The 20,145-nt window shown below is 46.0% G+C and overlaps 1 protein-coding gene across 2 annotated transcripts in view; it reads right to left on the reverse strand.

Annotated features, from left to right (window-relative positions):
• Positions 1 to 1,504: 1,504 nt before the first annotated feature.
• Positions 1,505 to 20,145, reverse strand: part of samd14 (sterile alpha motif domain containing 14) — a 30,328-nt gene continuing 11,687 nt past the window's right edge. Inside the window, exons 2-12 of one of the 2 annotated variants that reach the window (XM_085405324.1) lie at positions 18,044 to 18,280; positions 14,721 to 14,773; positions 12,052 to 12,215; positions 11,691 to 11,807; positions 11,431 to 11,617; positions 11,218 to 11,317; positions 10,858 to 10,926; positions 10,618 to 10,774; positions 2,795 to 2,917; positions 2,565 to 2,711; positions 1,505 to 2,402 (exon numbers count right to left, since the gene is read on the reverse strand). In XM_085405324.1, the coding sequence (XP_085261450.1) occupies positions 2,247 to 2,402; positions 2,565 to 2,711; positions 2,795 to 2,917; positions 10,618 to 10,774; positions 10,858 to 10,926; positions 11,218 to 11,317; positions 11,431 to 11,617; positions 11,691 to 11,807; positions 12,052 to 12,215; positions 14,721 to 14,757 (1,257 nt within the window). In that variant the 5' untranslated portion in view covers positions 14,758 to 14,773; positions 18,044 to 18,280 and the 3' untranslated portion in view covers positions 1,505 to 2,246. Of the gene's footprint in view, positions 2,403 to 2,564; positions 2,712 to 2,794; positions 2,918 to 10,617; positions 10,775 to 10,857; positions 10,927 to 11,217; positions 11,318 to 11,430; positions 11,618 to 11,690; positions 11,808 to 12,051; positions 12,216 to 14,720; positions 14,774 to 18,043; positions 18,302 to 20,145 lie in introns of both variants that reach the window. The other variant, XM_085405323.1, reaches the window with a different exon arrangement.

Raw genomic sequence — 20,145 nt, forward strand, 5'->3', positions numbered from 1 at the left:
CACAACTGTGGATGCATATAAGGCAAAACACAGAGCCTGTTTCTGTGACATGGGAACATCAGGAGATGTCAACCAAAACACCAGGAACAGAACTGTGGAGCTCCATAAGTGTGGCTCAGTTTGAATACAATTTGGTGCCATTTGCAATTAAGAAATACAGACAGTTTCTCTCTTTACTCTTAAAGTTAACAAATATGTTTTTATATTTATCTAAAAAAAAAAATAATTTGGTCTGATTTGATGTTACGATTAAAAAAGTGTTTTTATCTGAAGAGTAAATATCTGGTTTCAACTGTAGATTTGATGATTGTCAGCACAAAGAGGGAGAGAGAGGAACAGGGTGAGACCTGTTAGTCAAATGGTTGTTTACCAAAAGTATCACCGTATCACAGGTCCTCATGTATCTCGTACCTAGTGTTTCTTTTTAGGTTTGTTATTTTTCAAACTCTATATTTATTAAGTTATGCAGCTTGTTTGCACAACAAGACTAAATAATTATATAAACTTTTCTCAATCTAAATAGTGGACTTTGGTAGAATTAAAAAAATAAGTGTAGTGCAGGTCTATGATGGTTTTTAGTGCTGCTATCATCTAGTTCTGATTCTGGTTCTGTCTTGGTTAAGTCCTCAGTAGTCCTGATTTTGAACTGTTGTAGTCCTGTTTTATTTCCGGATCAGTTCTGGGTCTGGTTGAATTGGGGTTTAGTCCTCGTGTCTTGATGCAGCCCCGACTTTGTTCTTTCTTGCTGCTTAATTAAAAAACTAGTTTAAGATGTCCTGCACATGTGATATATATTTTTCCCTATATGAAGTCATTCTTTTTTGAACAAAACTCAAAACAGAGCCAATTAATCTTTCAGTCATTTCAACCCCCCCCAAATCCCACATGCATACTACCCTTTAGGGCTAAGCCCCGGGTGTATCAAATGTCTGCCTCCACCTCTGGTGCTGCCCCCTGCTGGACGCTGTGATACTTTGTATTCTGGGTTTGTGGTTGTTTTTCACCGACTGAAGGAAAATAAATTTTCTTGCATGCATTTTTCTTATATTCTTATTTGTTTTGATGCTTTAACAAAGACTTTAACTGAACAAACACACACATCCACACATGTGCAATAACACTAAGTGCAATAATCTTTTCTGGCATCGTTGTATTTTTACTCAGTTGTATATAGCATTCGTATTCTATTTTTATCTTATTGTATATTTTTATTCTATTTTATTCTACTGTATATAGTATATTATTTTATTCTATTCTGTACAGTTGTGTACTGTATTTATTCTTATTGTATTCTAATTTTTGCGTCATAACTTTTGCACTGTCCACTTCCTGCTGTGACAAAACAAATTTCCCACGTGTGGGACTAATAAAGGTTATCTTATCTTATCTTATCTTAACCCTGCATCGTGGCTCCAGCTGTGAATCTCGTCAGAAAGAAAACAAAGCAACGCTGTAAAAGTTTCACAGATTTATTTATTGAAACAAACATTTTAACAGAGACTGTGAGAGGTCAGAAATATCTCCAGAGGTTAAGAATCTGACTCGACCAGCGTCGGGACGTTTGACCCTCTCTGACACAAACGCTTCCACCTGTGTAAAGCGAAGATTCGACGATGTTTTTTTCTGTCAGAGATTCCAGGTGGAAAACAAGCTGTGAGAGGATTGTGGGAAATATCCAAACACCTGTCAGACCTCACACACCTGAACACAGAACCTTTGAGCTAAAGTCATTACAACAAACAGAGAAACCACAAAAACTGTTCACAGAGCAGCACCGACACGCCGCCTCGGGCTGAGACTCCACGGCCCAGAAACAAAACAGAAAACCTGCTGTGACACTCATTTCAGAGAAAAAGCACACCTTGTATAATGTTTGGCTTGCAGAAGAAGAATCACCAGAGGGAATCAGAGCAGCTGCGTGTAGGAACCTGCTGAGTTAATGATCTGTCAGCGTTCCTGCCAGCCGATCACAGATGATGAGTTTAAACATCAAATGGAGGAAAATAGATGAAAACCACTTTGTGGCAAATGAAACACTGTGCCATCATCGCCTGACATATTTCACGGTCTCATAACAGTAAACTTCAGTTTAACTTTTTCCAGGCCTGGAGATGTCTTATGATCATGGAATTGCAGCTTTTCCAGGAATTGTTTGTCATGTCAAACCTTCCCTGCGGCAGAAATCCTGTTCTCTTCATCGCACAGCTCTCCTCTCACTGTCCTCTGCCTCCCTCTGGTGGCGGGGCTCAGTTCCTGCGCTGCTCCTGGTCCTTCCGGCGCTGCTTTTCCTTCTGTTTCTCCAGCTTGTCCAGAGCTTTTTTCTCCTTCTCTGCTGCACTTTGAACATCTTTGATGCGGCGCTTCAGCGCGCTGCGATCAGACGAACTGAGCACGCCCAGACCCTGCAGAGGACGGGAGGACAGCTCCAGTTATGGTCTCCAAACAGTTCAGTATTGTAATTGACTTTACGTGTAACCTTTGCAAGCTGTGTCAGTCAGCCTTATCTAAGACTACGGCTATGACAGAGTCTCTCAGGAAGTCCTGTTCTTCCTCCTCATCCTCACCTTCAGTTTGCTGCCGTCCATCTGCAGCAGCTGCTGCCCGTCGATGTCTCTAGCACTGAATTCCGGAACGTACTGCTCCATGTTGAGTCCTCGGAGCCACTGACACACCTGCTGAGTCGTCCAGGACGAGTGGGGTTCATCGCAGGGCTGAGGAAGAGGAGGAGGGAGCACAGTGAGCCACAGGTGAGTAGATGACAACGTTTTGGTGTTTGAGGTGGCGAGTGTGTTACCTCATCGGAGGACTGGGACAGGGTGTGGTAGGGATGGGAGGACCTGGAGGAAGAGGAGTCAATGGGAGGAGAGGTGGAGGAGGAGGTGTGAGGAGGAGAGAACTCCTCACTGAGAGCTGACTCCTGTGGGGAGAACACAGAGACGTTACTTCAGCATTATTTCACTAAAACTACAACCGCAGCTACGAGCACCAGCAGACAGCTGGTCACGTGGTTGGTTGCCTTGGTAACAGTCCCCCTCAGATATTTGGTGTTCTTCATCGAGTGGTTGTTGCCTCCATCGCTCCCCTCAGTATGACCCACCCTCTTCGCATTGCGAGCGATTATCTCACCTTCTGTCCTGTTTCTCAGCTCTCAGAAACACAGCGCTGTGTCCATCTGCAGTCAGCTATATTTGACCACAGACCTCAGCATGTGTGAAAATGTAAAGGAAGAGCACGCACAGACACCACTCTGACTATCTCAGACATAGCATGGAAGGTGGGTTACAAAGCGGCTTGCAGATTACAGCAGCATGATCAGGCTTAAGAGCAGGAAGTTCAACTCGACGACGACTAAGCTGGCCAAAGGAGCTGATGCAAGAACAGGAAGCTCCTGAGCATGCATGGAGGGTTTCACCCCAAGTCCAGCGCCCTGAGGCTGTATGCAAGGGGAAGGAAGGAGGCGCTGGACTGGTGAGTGTCAGCACCACAGTCCGGGATGAGACAACAAACATCCGCGAATACATCAGGAAGATGGCTCCAACCGACCATAGAAGGACAGGCCCTTGCATGGTATGTACCACCGGCAGATAGAGGTGGCTGACATCCAGAAATCCTACCAGTGGCTGGACTAAGCTGGACTGAAGGACAGCACAGAGGCACTAATCATGGCAGCACAAGAACAAGCTCTGAGCACAAGGGCACAGCTGTTAAACAATGACATATAAACCCTGCATCCAGGTCCTACATGGCACCAATGTGACTGAATGCTTTGGTCTGTTTAATTTGAACAATGTCACGTTGTTGGCCTCTCTGATTTTGTCAGCTCTCTTCATCTGCAGCAGTTTAAAGCTCAGTTTTTAAAACCTTACTATGTGACTGCAGCTCAGATCGGGATGGAAAAGAATCACTCGAATCTAAGAAACATTTGAACGGGTGCATGAAGATAGATATCAGGAATTGTGTACTGTGGATGCATTATTTCAGGTGTTTCCCCAACTGAAATTTACAGCATCCTTTTCCTGCTGTGTAAGTGCATCAGGAACCCTCATGTTAACTTTTATTGTGGGGAAAAAAGTTCATCCTCCAGCTTCACTGTGTGAATCTGTTTATGCTATGCTAACATAGCTGTGTCGCTAGCGATTACGTAGCACATCATTATATAGCAGCTAGCCCAACGTCAGTAACCCTACAAACATCACTGCTGTTTACTTTTCTGTCTCCATTTGTGTTGGAAGTGATAGCAGAGCTGTACGCTTGAATTTGTTTCAGAAATGTCTCACTCAGACAAGGGTGTATCATTTTTAGATGGAAACTAGCGAGCTAACTTCCTGCTAACCTAATGCCGTTAAACTTCATTAATCCTGGTTTTCATGGATGCCTGGAAGTTAACTCTCAGTTTTTAACTCCCAGTGATGACGCTGTGTTTGTTTGAGTTTAGGAAATGAAGACGAGTTTGGACCAGAAACGACTAAGTGGTCGGCATAGTGTACAGCAGTGGTTCCCTTTTTTTGCTAGGCCCCCCTTTGTTTTACCCCCCCCGGCACAAACACATCCTCCAACCACACACACGCCCATATTTTGCCCCATTGTGGTTTATTTCACACCTCAAACATTTAGTAAACAATTAAACAAATACAAGTAAACTGCAATAAATTACAGGCAGTAAGGAAATAAACTACTAACTCTTTTACGCTACGTCCGCACCTACACGCAGCTGTTTCGTCCACGTAAACGGCATTTCGAATCACTGAAAACTGAGATTTTTAAAACTCCTTTATTGCGTTTACGTGTGGTCAAGGAATACAGAGTTTGTCACGCAACGTCAAAGGTATGCGCCTTTTTCCACGTCACGCTGTGGCCACGTTATTGTTTACATGAGATGAATTGCAGAATGGAAGATAGAGACAAAATACTGTTAATCTGACTGTCTGCAGGTTTTACACGCTTACATACACGCAGTTACTGTCCCTCCATTTACAAAGGCAGAGGCGTCACGGTGTCATTATTTTACATGTGGTTGTTTTTTCCTGTGTAATAATGTTCAACATTGCTGTCAATACATTTTTCAAAAAATGCCTCTCTGTGCAAAATGTGTTCAAAAACATAAACAGCTGTGAGAGACTGTTTGTCTGTGATTTAAACAGCCCAGCGCTGCTCCCGATGAAGGGGAAACCTGCAGGGAGACCTACCTCGGCACCTGTGCAGGTGAAACCAAAGGACAGATTTGCGTCGCCATATTTTCTTTGGCTTAAAATGAAGTTGGTTTGGAAACATGTTCAGCGATGCTTCATCTCCTGCTTTGCGTTTGTGTGGGAGCCCCATTAAAAACCTGTCCATTATGCTAGCAGTGTCCAAGCATTTATTTATTTATTTTTTCCTTTTCATACCGCACACCCCCTGCAATGGCTCTGCATCCCCCTAGGGGGCGGGCCCCACACTTTGGGAAGCTCTGGTGTACAGAAACATCTGTGCTGAGTATGGCCTGGAAGTCCGGAGGTCAAAATGGGAGACGAATGGGAGGGTGGTGGAGAATGAGCTAAGATCCTGTGGGACTTCCAGATACAGACGGACAAAGCAGTGATCAAGAATGACTAAGGGATTTTTTTATTTATTTTTTTACACAGTGCTGTGGTGCATGTTCTCCCAGTGTTTGCATGGGTTGTCTGCGGGTACTCCGGCCTCCACCCACACTCCAAAGACATGCAGATAGGATGCTTAATCATCCAGGTAAGGAAATCCTTACCAGGTAAGTTGATTCTGTTCTTCTGGACGGAGAAACATTTCATCATGTGACTTCTTCAGTCTCAGCTGACTGCAGGTTTCCAACCTTATAAACATCTGCACAATGACTTAAACTAGCACCACTGGTGATTGATCATTGATCAACAGTCTTTGATCATTGGTGATGACAAGTTACACACACACACACACACACACACACACACACACACACACACACACACACACACACACACACACAGCCTATCAGAGCCATTAGCAGCTCCTTCCTCTGAGCTGTGATGGTGAGCAGAGAGAGCCTTAACGAGAAAACAGGGATGAAGAACAACTTCCTCCAGGCTGCAGAACATTTATCATCAACCACAGCTGTGTGATCATGTGACTGTCTGTCAGCCAACACGAGTAAAATCAATACTAACACACACACTCACTCTGTAACCTGACACTGTGTGCACAGCTAACACAGCTACAGTCAGATGGAATATGTCACGCGTGTGCTGCTGTGACGTTTTGTGGGAACGTTGTTCATGTCCTCTCTCAGAGACTGCTCACATGTTTCACTCTGAAAGTGTTTTTAATGAATAACCCACTAAAACAGCTGACTGACTCCTGTCCTGCTGCCAGCAGAGAACTGAGCCCCTCGTTGTGTTTCAGGGCGACGCCCAGAGACAACGCTGCTGAGGTCGCTTTATTTTATCTTCAGTCTCATCAAATCAAACAGCGACTGAGTGAAGACGCAGCTGCTCTAACAGACGCTGATAGATTTCTTTGATTGTTGATAGCTTGTCCTCGGCTCAGATAATCCCAACCTGACTGCATGAACAACTTTACAACCCAACAGCACTGCAGACTGACTGCAGCAGGCTGAGCCACGATGCTGTTTTCCACCCGTCAGGTGTGATCGAGGTGTGCAGCTGAGGCAGCTCTCACTCTGGACAAACTAAACAGGACCTCGGTCAGCTTCAGGAGGTTCTTGCTCCTCACTCTTTTTCTGAAACAGTCCTGATTGTGTGGCGTCTCTTTAGGAGAGCCTAAATTCATGTTTAGAGATGTGCACCGTGTGCACCGCTGCCCTCTGTAGAGCGTGGGAGAAACATGCTCACACATGGACCTTACGGGTTGTATGAACACTGCTTGCTTCATGTATGATGAGACAGCAGCTGTAAGGTTGGTGAAAGTGTGTTTATTAAAGGACAAGCGCTGTTGAATTCCCAGTGAGATTGTGACTGTCCTGCAGACAGTTGCTGCTCCTCTCACAGTTCACAGGCTGGAAAATCCTCCTGTGTCCTTCTGACATCAGGCCCAAAGCTGCTGAGGAAACCACTGGTTTATCTGCAGGTTTGAAATCCTTTGCCTCCTCCTCCTCATCTTCATCTGCAGAGTTTATAATCAAAACCCTCTAACATCAAAGAAAAGCTCTAACATAAACCTGTAAGCAGCTTAATTGGACATAAAGTATCTGAATTTCCGGAGCGGGACCAAACAGGCTACAAGCTGTTCGTTCTCATTTTCTTGTCCCACCCTTTTTTACTTCGTCACTTCTCATTACTATACAGGGATCAGCCAGGCCCGGGAGCCGCCCCCAGTCCCCTCTGAGGACTTCCCAAACTGCAGCTCACTTCATGTCTAAGCCATTCACCTTTAAAAACGCTGGCAAACCTAAGATGAGGACGTGGACCCAGCGAGTGAAAAAAGCAGAATTTCAGCCGGCTTCTGTGCATGCATGCTTGCATTGTTCATTGATGATGAGTGAAAACAAATCTGAAAAAGAGAAAGGTCACTTACAGCGGTGGCTCTGAGGAGCCTTTTCATGGATAACAAAGAAATCCTTCGTTTTATGGAAACGGTTGGAACAACATCTCCTGGTTTTGAGTAAACTGAATCCCAGTCCCTGAAACAGGAAGTCTATAAAGACTTTGATGGTTGCAGCATGAAGAGTTTTCTGTCATGGATGACTGGACCCAATTCTTTCCAACTTCAAGGGTTCAAAATCTTTATTTAATGTGACAATATGTTTGAGAGGCTGCTGAAGAACATCATCTCCTCCTCCATCCCAGACACCACAGATCCGCTGCAGTTCGCCTACAGATCCAACAGATCCACAGAGGATGCCATCGCCCACGTCCTACACACCACTCTCAGCCACGTGGACAAGAAACAGGGTAACTGTGTGCGAATGCTGTTTGTTGATTACAGTTCAGCGTTTAACACAATAGTGCCCTGCAGACTGTTCACAAAGCTGAGGGATCTGGGACTTAACAGCCGTCTGTGTGCATGGGTGTTGGACTTCCTCACTGGCAGAACTCAGGTGGTGAGGGTGGGCAGGTGCTTCTCCAACAGCATCACCATCAACACAGGAGCACCTCAGGGATGTGTCCTCTCGCCACTGCTCTACTCCCTCTACACTTCAGACTGTGTGGCCACCCATGGCTCCAACACCATTGTGAAGTTTGCTGACGACACAGTGGTGTTGGGTGCCATCTCCAACAACGATGAGGCGGCCTACATGGATGAAGTGAAGAATCTGGCATCGTGGTGCCAGGACAACCACCTCCAGCTGAACGTCAGCAAGACCAAGGAGCTGGTGGTGGACTTCAGAAGGGGTCAGCACAGAGACTACAAGCCCATTATCATCAATGGAGCTCCAGTGGAGAGGGTGCAGTCCTTCAAGTATCTTGGTGTCCACATCTCCTCAGACCTGACATGGGCTGCCCACATTCAGGCCCAGACCAAAAAGGCTAGGCAGCGCCTGTATCACCTACGACAACTGAGGAAGTTCAGGGTCTCTCCAAAGATCCTCAGGATTTTCTATACAGGCGCTGTGGAGAGCATCCTCACACAGAACATGACATCGTGGTTCGGGAACAGCTGTGTGAAGGACCAAAAAGCTCTCCAGAGAGTGATCCGTACAGCAGAACGCTGCTGCAGGATTGCTCTCCCCCCGCTTCAGGACACCTACACCAGGAGATGCCGGACTAGAGCAGCGCAGATACTGAAGGACCCGTCCCATCCTGGCAACAAACTGTTCCAACTTCTGCAATCTGGTAGAAGGTTCCGCATCTTCCGGGCAAGGACAGAGAGACTCAAGAGGAGCTTCTATCCCCAAGCCATCCGTGCCCTAAACACACACACCCGCCCTCTCACATCATCTATAAGTGACTGAGACAGGACTCTTCCAGACACTAAACCAAGGCACAATGTACATTTCAATTCCTTTAATTTTAAATATGTTTATATTGTCTATCCTGTAAAATAGTCAGATGTCTATTCATATTAATGTACAGAATTCACCTGCTTGCTGCTACTACTGCACATTCACCCAATGTACATACTATATATATATATATAATGTTCTTCCTCTACCCCCCTCCCCCCCAAATTTTGCACATGTCGAGGCGCGTGTCAGGCTACATTTCACTGTGTGTTATACTTGTATAACTATGCATGTGACAAATAAAGAACCTTGAACTTGAACTTGAATGTAGAGTTCATACCCAGAAATATGATCAGTAGCGGTTTTAGATACGGGCGACACGGGCGGTTGCCCGGGGCGGCATCGTGGTGGGGGGCAGCATCATGGGCATCGGCAAAAAAAAACCTGCTCGTACTCATGCTGCCCCGGTGTCATGCCAGCGCATACTGGGAATGGTACAGGCACCGATCGGTTTTCTATCGCCCATTTGCTGGGAGTAAGGGCGCCCTCCGTTTGCGAGGTGCGCCTGCTGCTTGCGGCGCAGAGAGGAGAGGGCGGGGCGGCGGGGGATTCTCTGGCTGGCTGCAGCAGCATCTAATAACCAACTCGCAAAATAAAACAAAATAAAAACAACAAACAAACCAACAACACGAAAACACCAGACATCCTGATACAGATTTATAATAAAGGGATCAATAACAATTTAAAATCTATATTTTATGTTTTGTTGATTTAAAGTCTCACACACAACCTGTTTTTAAAGTTTAAAAACAGAGAAAAGAGGAGGAGTGTAGCAACTTCCACAGTCGCTGGAGGCCGGGGATGGAGCCCGCCTATTTGCCTGACGCGCTGTCAACTTTACGCAATAATGCCAGAGGTGGAATTGCTTGCTTGTTTATTAAAATGCTTGAAAAGTTTACAGAGCATGTGATCGGCTCGCGATTCAAACTCTACATCACAGGCTCTAACGCAACAAGGGGAAACTCATTGTGCTGCGGTCAACAAAAACTACGGCTACCCGCCCTCCTCTCTGTCAAAATCAAACCAGTGACAGACAGACTGACAACGCCCTCTTAGTGTCACCGCTAGCACCCACGTGACTCCTGTTACACATCACCATAGCAACCAAACAAATGAAAACCCAGTGATCATTAAAATTCAATACATTTAATTATGGCTCCTACAAGGAGAAACGAGAAAAAGATGCAGGTAAGCAGATGGGTGATTGGATAATGGCAGCTCATCCTGAAACATTAAGAATCAGAATACTTTCTTAATCAATAAGGAAATTATGTGGGTTCCAGTTGCTCCAAGAAGAAATGGTAAAAATAGTAACAGACTAAACTCCAAACAATATATACAATAATATAATATTAATTAGTCAGGGTCAATTGTTGATTTGTCCTGTTCTCATTGTATGACGAATTATGATGTCTGTTTAGTAGCCGTTTGCACACTATGCATTTCTCTCTCTCTTCATATGTGTGTGTGTGTGGGGGGGGGGGGGGGGGGGGGGGGCACCAGAGGGAGTGTTCGCCCAGGGCGCCAAACAGGCTAGGACCGCCACTGCATATGAATTTCCTTTGTTAACACTATTCCCTGATGTTACCAGCCCCTTCTCTGTTTCTGTTTGTTGGTTTGTTTTGCACTTTCGAGCCACCGTACATAACGCTGCGTTTGTCTCATACCTGGGAGTGAGACTTGCGCGGTCTCGGGGAGCTCAGCGGTGGAATTTTGGGGGAGCAGGGCGGAGTACCGGAGGAGGAGATCGACCCCCGTCCTTCGGTGAACCAGGAGAAGGAGATGAAGGATCCGGAGGAACGGGACGGACTCTCAGACGGCTCTCTGAGGACAGAGGACAGCGTCAGGACAGGAAACGCATAAAAACACATGTTCGTCCTCTTAAATGATGTGTGTGGTGGAGCCACCTGCTGCCCACAGAGAGCCTGTTGGATTTATCTTTCCTCACTCTGATGTATGAACGCCTCAGAGTCACCCTGTGAAAGACACGGGGACAACAGTCAAAGGTGCAGAAACATTTGTGCTGACTGCGGGGACCTTGGATGAAGGATTCAACATAAATGACCTCATCAGTCACGAATATTAAATATAGTTTAAAACACCTGGAAAAGTGAAGTCAGAGCTGATCGGGACTGGGAAAGGCCGCTGTGACTGGATGGTTCAGTAAATGGATCATCTTCTTGTTTTTGATGTTTTTACCTTCAGGTTACTGTAAACTGATTGGGTCCTCACAAATACACTAAGACCAACATGTGTGTTCATCTCACCCCAGGTCCAGGAAGCGTCTTTTGGTTTTCTTGTCGAAGATGACAGTCGGACTGCCGGGATCAGCTGGACTCGTGTCACGACTTGTATCAGAGACCAACACTGACACACACACACACTCGTTAGCATCTGTGCAACATTATATGTCAATCAGATCTCATAGGAAGCGAGTGTTTGTTATATGTGTGTGTTTTCAGGTGTTTGCAGGTGTGCACCTTCACTGTCGGGCCTTCTGTTCCTCCTCATGTAGACAGGTGAGCAGTCGGAGGAGGGACAGGATTTAGATGGTGAGCTGCTGGGAGTAACCAGGGCCTCTTGAGAAGTTGCGTTGGTCAGCTGATGGTACCGCCCCCGAGGTGGACCAGCCAATGACAAGCCTCCGTCCTCTGGCGAGCGACGGACCTGAAAAACGAAAGGACAATGAAACTTGTTTTCTTTTACTTTTTAAAACCTGATGTGAGCTCGGTGAACTCACCAGCGACGTGTCGAAGGAGAATCCAGGGCTTCTAGCTGACAGCAGCGAATCAGGGGAGGGGGAGGACCCTCGCATCGCCAGGTGGAGAGGCGAGCGGGCAGAGTGCAACGGACTGTCCTGGAATGATAGACACACTAGATTTCATCACACACCAGAAACGGAATAATCTAACAATGAAATGATCTCAGGAATTTAACAAAATACTTTAAAATTAAAAACTAACTTAATAATTTTAAGTTCCTCTTAGTGCTGATGACATCACTGGCTGTGATGTGCATCTAATGTTATTGTGCATAAAATGTTATTGTTTCAACATCTTTGTCATTTAATTCTCTAAAATATTTAGATGCATCTCACTGACCTCCACCTTTCTGTCGAGGCAGTCGTCGCCCTCCGTTGAGCTAATGCTGTCTCGGTAACGGGACCTGGACGGGCGTTGTCTCCGTGTTTTGACAGACAGCTGGGCGCGGCCTTTCTGGATGCTGTTATCCAGCAGCTCTGTCTCTGGGATCGCCTCGTTCAGGTCTGAAACACCCACACACACACACGAGTGTAAATGTGAGGCAGGCACTGAATGAACTTTGACCTTGTTATTGATCCAGAATGGTTCCACACACTGGTGACGGCAGCTACATTGTAGCCACAGCTGCCCTGGGGCGCACTGACAGAGGTGAGGCTGCCGGACACTGGCGCCAACGGGCCCTCTGACCACCACCAGTAGGCAACGGGTGAAGTGTCTTGCCCAAGGACACAACGACCGAGACTGTCCAAGCCGGGGCTCGAACCATCAACCTTCCGATTACAAGACAAACTCCCAACTCTTGAGCCACGATCGCCCCAATGATCCGTGCAGGATAAATAGTCAGGTTTCCTTCTTAAAAAAAGGTGTTATGGCTAAAAGACGACCTGTAGAGAGAGGTCGCCCAGTGATTGACTGTTTACACTGGTTTCAAAGTGGATTTCTAGAGCTTTACTCACAGCAGTGGAAGGTGTTCACCATGAAAATGCAGTAATGAATGGTGGATGATGAATAGATGATGGGTGGATGGATGATGGATGGATGTACATGGGTGGGTGATGGACTGATGGTGAGTGAAGATTTCAAGCTGCAGTTTTTGTGATGATGCTGAAGCTTGTTCAACATAATCAGCTCCTCTTCCTCCTCCCACTCACCCCATCAGGAGTCCATCAAATATTCAACACACTGACCATCATGCTGGAGCCTATCCCAGCTGTCGTAGGGGGAGAGGCGGGGCACAGCCTGGACAGGTTGCCAGACTCTCGGAGGGCTAACACAGAGAGACAGCCAATCATTCACACTTATGGGCAATTTAGAATCACCAGTTAACCTAACCTCACTGTATCCCACTGAACTGTGTTAAATACATTTTGTTAACTTTGTTTTTTAAATGGAAAAATATCACCATGTCAATTAAGCCTATAACACATTCAAACAACAGATGCAAAGTCCCAGGCACATTTACATCCCAGGTCTCCAAACAAACGGTATCAATACATAAGAAAACTTTGTTAACTAATTAGTGTGGATGGTTAAAACACAACGCTGTTGTGCTGGGGTTCATAAATCATGACACTCCCCTACATAAGCTCCCTGAATTGGCAAAAAGTATCGGTATCAGTATTGCTATCGGCAATACTGCTCTTAAATTACTTGGCATCAGATCAATACCAAAATTTGCAGTATTGCACAGCACCAGCACCGAGGCAGTTACTGTTGTTTTCCCCGAAACAGTCGCTGTGGCTGAAGGAAAAAAGAGGACATAAAAAGTTTGATATCAAAGACTAACAGAAGAAAAAAGAAGGACAGAGGTCATGTGACCTGACACAACGTAAAAGTCTGAGTGGCGATCTGTGATCTTTGTGTTTGCAGTGTTCGATCTGCTGTTTGTGAAATCTGGTAGATTTTTAAAAAAGGTACGTTTACCTTACATTTGGATTAAAAAGGTTAAAGCCAGCACAATTTCAGTTTTATAATCAGCATGGTTTCTCTGCTTTCTGTCAGTGATGCTGGTGACAGTTATCGCACGTCTTCAGTCCGTCTTAACATGATCATACAGGCTTCCTGCCTCTCCTCCCCCACACTGAACTGACGGCAGTTTATTTCCCAGGGGGGAGAGAGAAGGAGTTAAAGTGATGATGAGGGGAGGGGGAGGAGAGGAAATGGAGGATTTGGTGCAGAAACATTCAATCCAGGTGACAGAGAGGGAGAAAATAAAGATTTAATGGAGCAGAGGATGGAGGAATGGAGGTGGGGGAGGGATCAGGGGAGAGAGTAAATGATATTAGAGGAAGGTGAGGGGGTGAGGAGGGAGTCAGATGATATTAGAAAAAGGGGGAACAAAGAATAAGAAACCTTCAGCCGCTTTCATGTTTGATTCTTTAACTCGGATTTTGATCAAACAGGAAACAGAATTCAGAACCAGGGTCCATCCAAGCAGGGTCCATCCAAGCAGGGTCCATCCAAACGAGGTCCATCCAAGCGGGGTCCATCCAAACAGGGTCCATCCAACCAGGGTTCTTCCAACCAGGGTCCATCAGCATGTTTGCTGACAGTCCAACAGATTCATTTACTGTGACTTTTATTTGTCTGCCTTATGAAACATCTGTGGAGGAGTTTAACCTCCAGGAGGAGGAAAAGCTTGCTATGGGTGTATGTGTGCACACGTGTGTGTGTGTGTGTGTGTGTGTGTGTGTGTGTGTGCACACGTGTATGTGTGTGTACACATGTGTGTGTGTGTGTGTGTGCGTGTGTGCACACGTGTGTGTGTGTGTGTGCACACGTGTATGTGTGTGTACACATGTGTGTGTGTGCGCATGTGTGTGTGTGTGTGTGTGCGCATGTGTGCACACGTGTATGTGTGTGTACACATGTGTGTGTGTGCGCATGTGTGTGTGCGTGTGTGCACACATGTGTGTGTGTGTGTGCACACGTGTGTGTGTGTGTGTGTGTGTGCGTGTGTGCACACGTGTATGTGTGTGTGTGTGTGTGTGTGTGTGTGAGAGACTCACCGAACACGCTGTCGGTATCGTCGAGTTCAGCAGACATGGCTCCTCAGCAGTATCTGTGCACAAGAAGAGACCAAATCATTTTGGAGATTATGTATCTGAATTTCAGGAGCAGGGCCACGCCTCCAAACACGCTCCTTCCGGTTGCCCTATAGCAGGGGTGTCAAACTCCAGGCCTCGAGGGTCCTGTAGGTTTTACATATCACCCTGGGTCAACACACCTGAATCAAGTGATCAGTTCATTACCAGGCCTCTGGAGAACTTCAAGACATGTTGAGGAGGTAATTTAGCCATTTAAATCATCTAAAACCTGCAGGACACCGGCCCTGGAGGCCTGGAGTTCGACACCTGTGTCCTATAGGTTCCCTCAGTTCTGCAACTGTTCATTCTCGTTTACGTGCCCCTCCCTCCCTCCTTGTTCTCAATTCTTTAACTTCTTCATTTCTATTTAGTACATGGGGATCTGCCAGCTCGGGAGCTGTCGCCAGTCCCCTTCGAGGCCTTCCCCAAACTGCAGCTCAGTTCATGTCCAAGCATTTACCTACTAAAACGCTGTCAATCCTAAAATGAGGACGTGGGCCCAGCTAGTGAAAAGTTAAATAAGTTAAAGGAGCAGTCTGTCTGCTGAAGAACACCTGTGATGGGTGCAGGAGGTCAGCTTTATGGTCTGACCGACACATTTATGGGCTTCAACATGAAAACTAATGTGCTCTACATAAATACAGTTATGAGCTGAGTGTGTCAGTGTGTGCTAAACTAGTGCTGTGCATTAAAAGAAGTGAGACAGGTGAGGTCAGACCAACCCAGGGGGAGACACAGAAACATTGCTGTTATATTAAATATCTTTCTTTACTCTGAATGTTTCAAAGTTTGATGAAGTTCTGGACACGAAGCAAGTGCTCCAACTACCACTGGGACCGCTGTCATCTTCACCCTCCACATCTCCTCCAGCTCTTCTCTGAGCCCTTGGTATTTCTCCTGCTTCTCGTGTTCCTTCTTCCTGTTGCTGTCATTGGGAACCGCTACATCGATCACTACGGCCGGCTTCATCTGTTTGTCTACCACCACTATGTCCGGTTGGTTAGCCACCACCATTTTGTCCGTCTGTATCTGGAAGTCCCACAGGATCTTAGCTCGGTCATTCTCCATCACCCTGGGGGCATCTCCCATGTCAGCCACCTCCTCTATCTGCCGGTGGTACATACCATGCAGGGGCCTGTCGTCCCATGATGGTTTCTCCTCTTTCTTGGGTTTCTGCTGCCTGAGGTATTCACTGAGCACGCAGTTGGTTGGGGTCATCTTTCTGATCTTCCTTCCGCTTAGCGTACAGCCTCAGGGTGCTGGACTTGGGGTGAAACCCTCCATGCATGGTCAGGAGCTTCCTCGGATTGATGTCAGTGGCTTCTATCTCCTCCTTTGGCCAGCTTATTATCCCAGCAGGGTACCTGATCACGGGCAGGGCGTAGGTGTTGATACCCCAGATCTTGTTCTTACCATTCAGCTGACTCCTCAGGACCTGCCTGACCCTCTGCAGGTACTTGGTGGTTGCAACTTTCCTAGCAGGGTCTTCATGGTTTCCATTTGCCTGTGGGATCCCCAGGTACTTGTAGCTGTGCTCTGTGTCTGCAATGTTGCCTTCTGGTAGTTCGATCCCATCAGTTCTGACTACATTCCCTCTGTTTGTTACCATCCGACTACACAGTTGACTTTCCGATGTCAGTGGTGTGGATCAGTTCATCCATGTCCTGTTCACATACAGCTTGATGGCATCCATGTACAGGAGGTGACTGACAGCTGCTCCACTCTGTAGTCGGTATCCGTAGCCAGTCTTGTCAGTGATCTCACTGAGGGGGTTCAGGCCTATGCAGAACAGCAGTGGGGACAGAGCATCTCCTTGGTAGATCCCACACCTGATGGTAAATTGTGCTGTTGGGTTCCTGATGAAGGCTCTCTTGTATACAGTAGTTCTAGGCATTTCAGGATCCAGGTGTGGGGCATTTGGTACTGAGGCCGGTTATCAGCTTGTTCTGCCAGTAGGTGTGAACCATGAACCATGTCACCTGAACACACACCCCACCTGCTTCTCACCTTTTGCTGTAAACTGCCTCACTGAGAGCTGGAGGACATCACTCGATGATGCCAGAAGAACCACATCATCTGCAGGAAGCAGAGATCCTAAGACCACTGAAACCAAAGTGGGGCCCTACTGACCAACGTCCACACACACACACACACACACACACACACACACACACACACACACACACACACACACACACAAGAACACACACACACACACACAAGAACAGACACACACACACACACACACACACAAGAACAGACACACACACACACACGAACAGACACTCACACACACACACACAAGAACAGACACACACACACACACACACACACACACACACACACACACACACACACACACACACACACAAGAACAGACACACACACACACACACACACACACACACACACACACAAGAACACACACAAGAACAGGCACACACACACACACACACACACACACACACACACACACACACACAAGAACAGACACACACACACACACGAACAGACACACACACACACACAAGAACACACACAAGAACAGGCACACACACACACACACACACACACACACACACACACACACACACAAGAACAGGCACACACACACACACACACACACACACACACACACACAAGAACACACACAAGAACAGGCACACACACACACACACACACACACACACACACACACACACACACACACAAGAACAGACACACACACACACACGAACAGACACTCACACACACACACACACACACACACACAGACAGACACACACACACACACACACACACACACACAAGAACAGACACACACACACACACACACACACACACACAAGAACAGACACACACACACACACACACACACACACACACACACACACACACACACACACAAGAACAGACACACACACACACACACACACACACACACACACACACACACAGACAGACACTCACACACACACACACACACACACACACACACACACACACACACACACACACACACACACACACACAGATGTCAAAGCTCTGTTTGGTGTCTGCAGGCTGGAGCTCCGGCAGGAAAATGCACCGTCAGCCCGAGTCAGGAGGAGGTGGAGGGTGGAGGTGTGACAGGAGAGAAGACATGCAGAGATGGAGGCTGAGAAACGGACAGCAGTGATGAAGACAGGAGGAGAGGAGGGGAGAGGAAGAGGAGAGGTAAACAAGAGGAACAAACATGAACTCACCTCTGCGTCTCTCTCCCTCTGACTGTTGTCATGGCACGTCACCCTAGCTCTCTGTCTCTCTCTCTGGACTGCGACTCCCAGGATTCCACGGGGCTTCGCTCCTGCCCAACAACAGTCTGGGCTCAGGCAGAGGATTGTGGGTGCTGTAGTGTCCTGTTTCAGGAAACGTAGGTCTGCTGACGGCTGCAGGCAGAGATGCTGGCTCACCGCTACTCAGCACAACACTGCAGCCTCCATCTGAGAGAGGAGCAAGGACAGCTGAGACACACCGAGGAGGAGGAGGAGAAAAGAGAGAGAGGGATGCGCAAAAGCAGGCAGAGTGGAGAGGCAGAAGAACATGACGTCATGTCTTCAGCTAAAAATCAAAACAGAAATCAGATTCATGAAATCATCAAGGAAGAAAGAAACTCAGGAAAATGACAAATAAAACCTTAAAATCAAGACCATGATGAAAAATCTTTTATTAATCTACAGAAAACCGATCAGAGACTAACAGCATCATTGTTGGGGCAGATATGAAAAATACATTTTCTGATTAAAATTATAAAAATACAAAAACACATCTTAGAGCAGATATGAGCTCAGGTGATAAAGTCCTAACTGTATGACACTACAAAAGAGTTCAGGCTCCAATCAGAAGCATCCGCACAATGAAAAGTGCAGTATTTCAGAGATGGCTTGGTGCAGGAATACGTGTGGTTGGTGATTGGTTTAATGGGAATGTTTGTATGTCTTTTGAGCAGGTCCAAAAGAAATAAGGAATACAACAAATGGATTTTTATGCATTTTTACAGACCCGTCACTTAATTACTTCAAGTTTTGATACTTTGCACAGTACAAAGCAACTAGGACCCATGACAAATTTCTTTTTACACTTAAACGCAGATAAAAGTACCATAAGACAGTTTTACAATACACTACAAGGCCATAACAAACATGATATTAGGAAACTTGTTGGGAGGGAGGCCTCCAGTGTCACTGTGATGATCATGCCTGCAGTGAGCGCATACAATCTCAGCATTCTTTATTTCTTACTAAAAGATTTAAAGAAACACAATATAAAATTTTACACAGACAGTTTAGACCTTTTCTGAATAAAACTGATCCGAGTAGGTCAGCACAATGTACTAAATGTAAATCTGCGGGGACCTCCTTGCATTCTGGCTCTGTGTAACAGAAGAATTAAAGGATATATTTAAAAGCAGAATACAAAAAGATCCAGCTCAGTATTTATTGGGGCTGCCAACTCTGAACAAATTTCCAGATAAAAACAAATATAAACTACTATGTAAATTATTTTTCTTGGCAAGAAAATGTATTTTTTTCAATTGGATCAATAAAAAACCACCAACAATAACTCAGTGGTACAAAGAAATCTTTACCAATGGAAAGACTGAGTGCAAACCTGAATGGTAATGACAACATCTTTCTGGATATATAGCGCCCTCTAGTGGATTACTTACCTGATGATCTGAGGGAAACTATAGCGAGAGCAGCAGCCCCACTCCAATGGCAGGTTGGGTTTCTCAGGTCAAATGGGTGAATGGGTGATAGACCAGTTATTTACCATACTGTGTTAGTTTTCCTTTTACATGTCTCAGACTGCTTATTGTGTTGTTTTGTATCAAAAAACCCAAGTAAATCAGAATCAGAATCAGAATCAGAATCAGAATACTTTATTGATCCCTGGGGGAAATTATTTTTTGTTACAGTGCTCCATTTTAAACCAACATTAAGACAAGACAGACAATACGCTAACTAAGAATAGTACAATATATACATATATATACATACATACATATATAAGTCACTTATAAATAAATATTTGGAAAAGAAACATGTGTAGTTGTAGCAGCAAACAGTGTGTTAAGTGGATGCGTTGTACAGGGAGATGGCCACAGGCAGGAATGATTTCCTGTGTCGTTCAGTGGTGCTTTTCGGTAATCTGTCTCTCACTGAACGAGCTCCTGTGACTGACCAACATGTCATGGAGTGGGTGGGAGGTGTTATCCAACATTGTCTTTATCTTGGACAGCATCCGCCTCTCCGACACCACCTTGAGGGAGTCCAGCTCCATCCCCACAACATTGCTGGCCTTACGG

This window comes from Rhamphochromis longiceps, linkage group LG4, assembly GCF_057381845.1.
Source record: "Rhamphochromis longiceps isolate RC_006_pf linkage group LG4, R_longiceps_female_GT1.1, whole genome shotgun sequence".
Classification (NCBI taxonomy): domain Eukaryota; kingdom Metazoa; phylum Chordata; class Actinopteri; order Cichliformes; family Cichlidae; genus Rhamphochromis; species Rhamphochromis longiceps.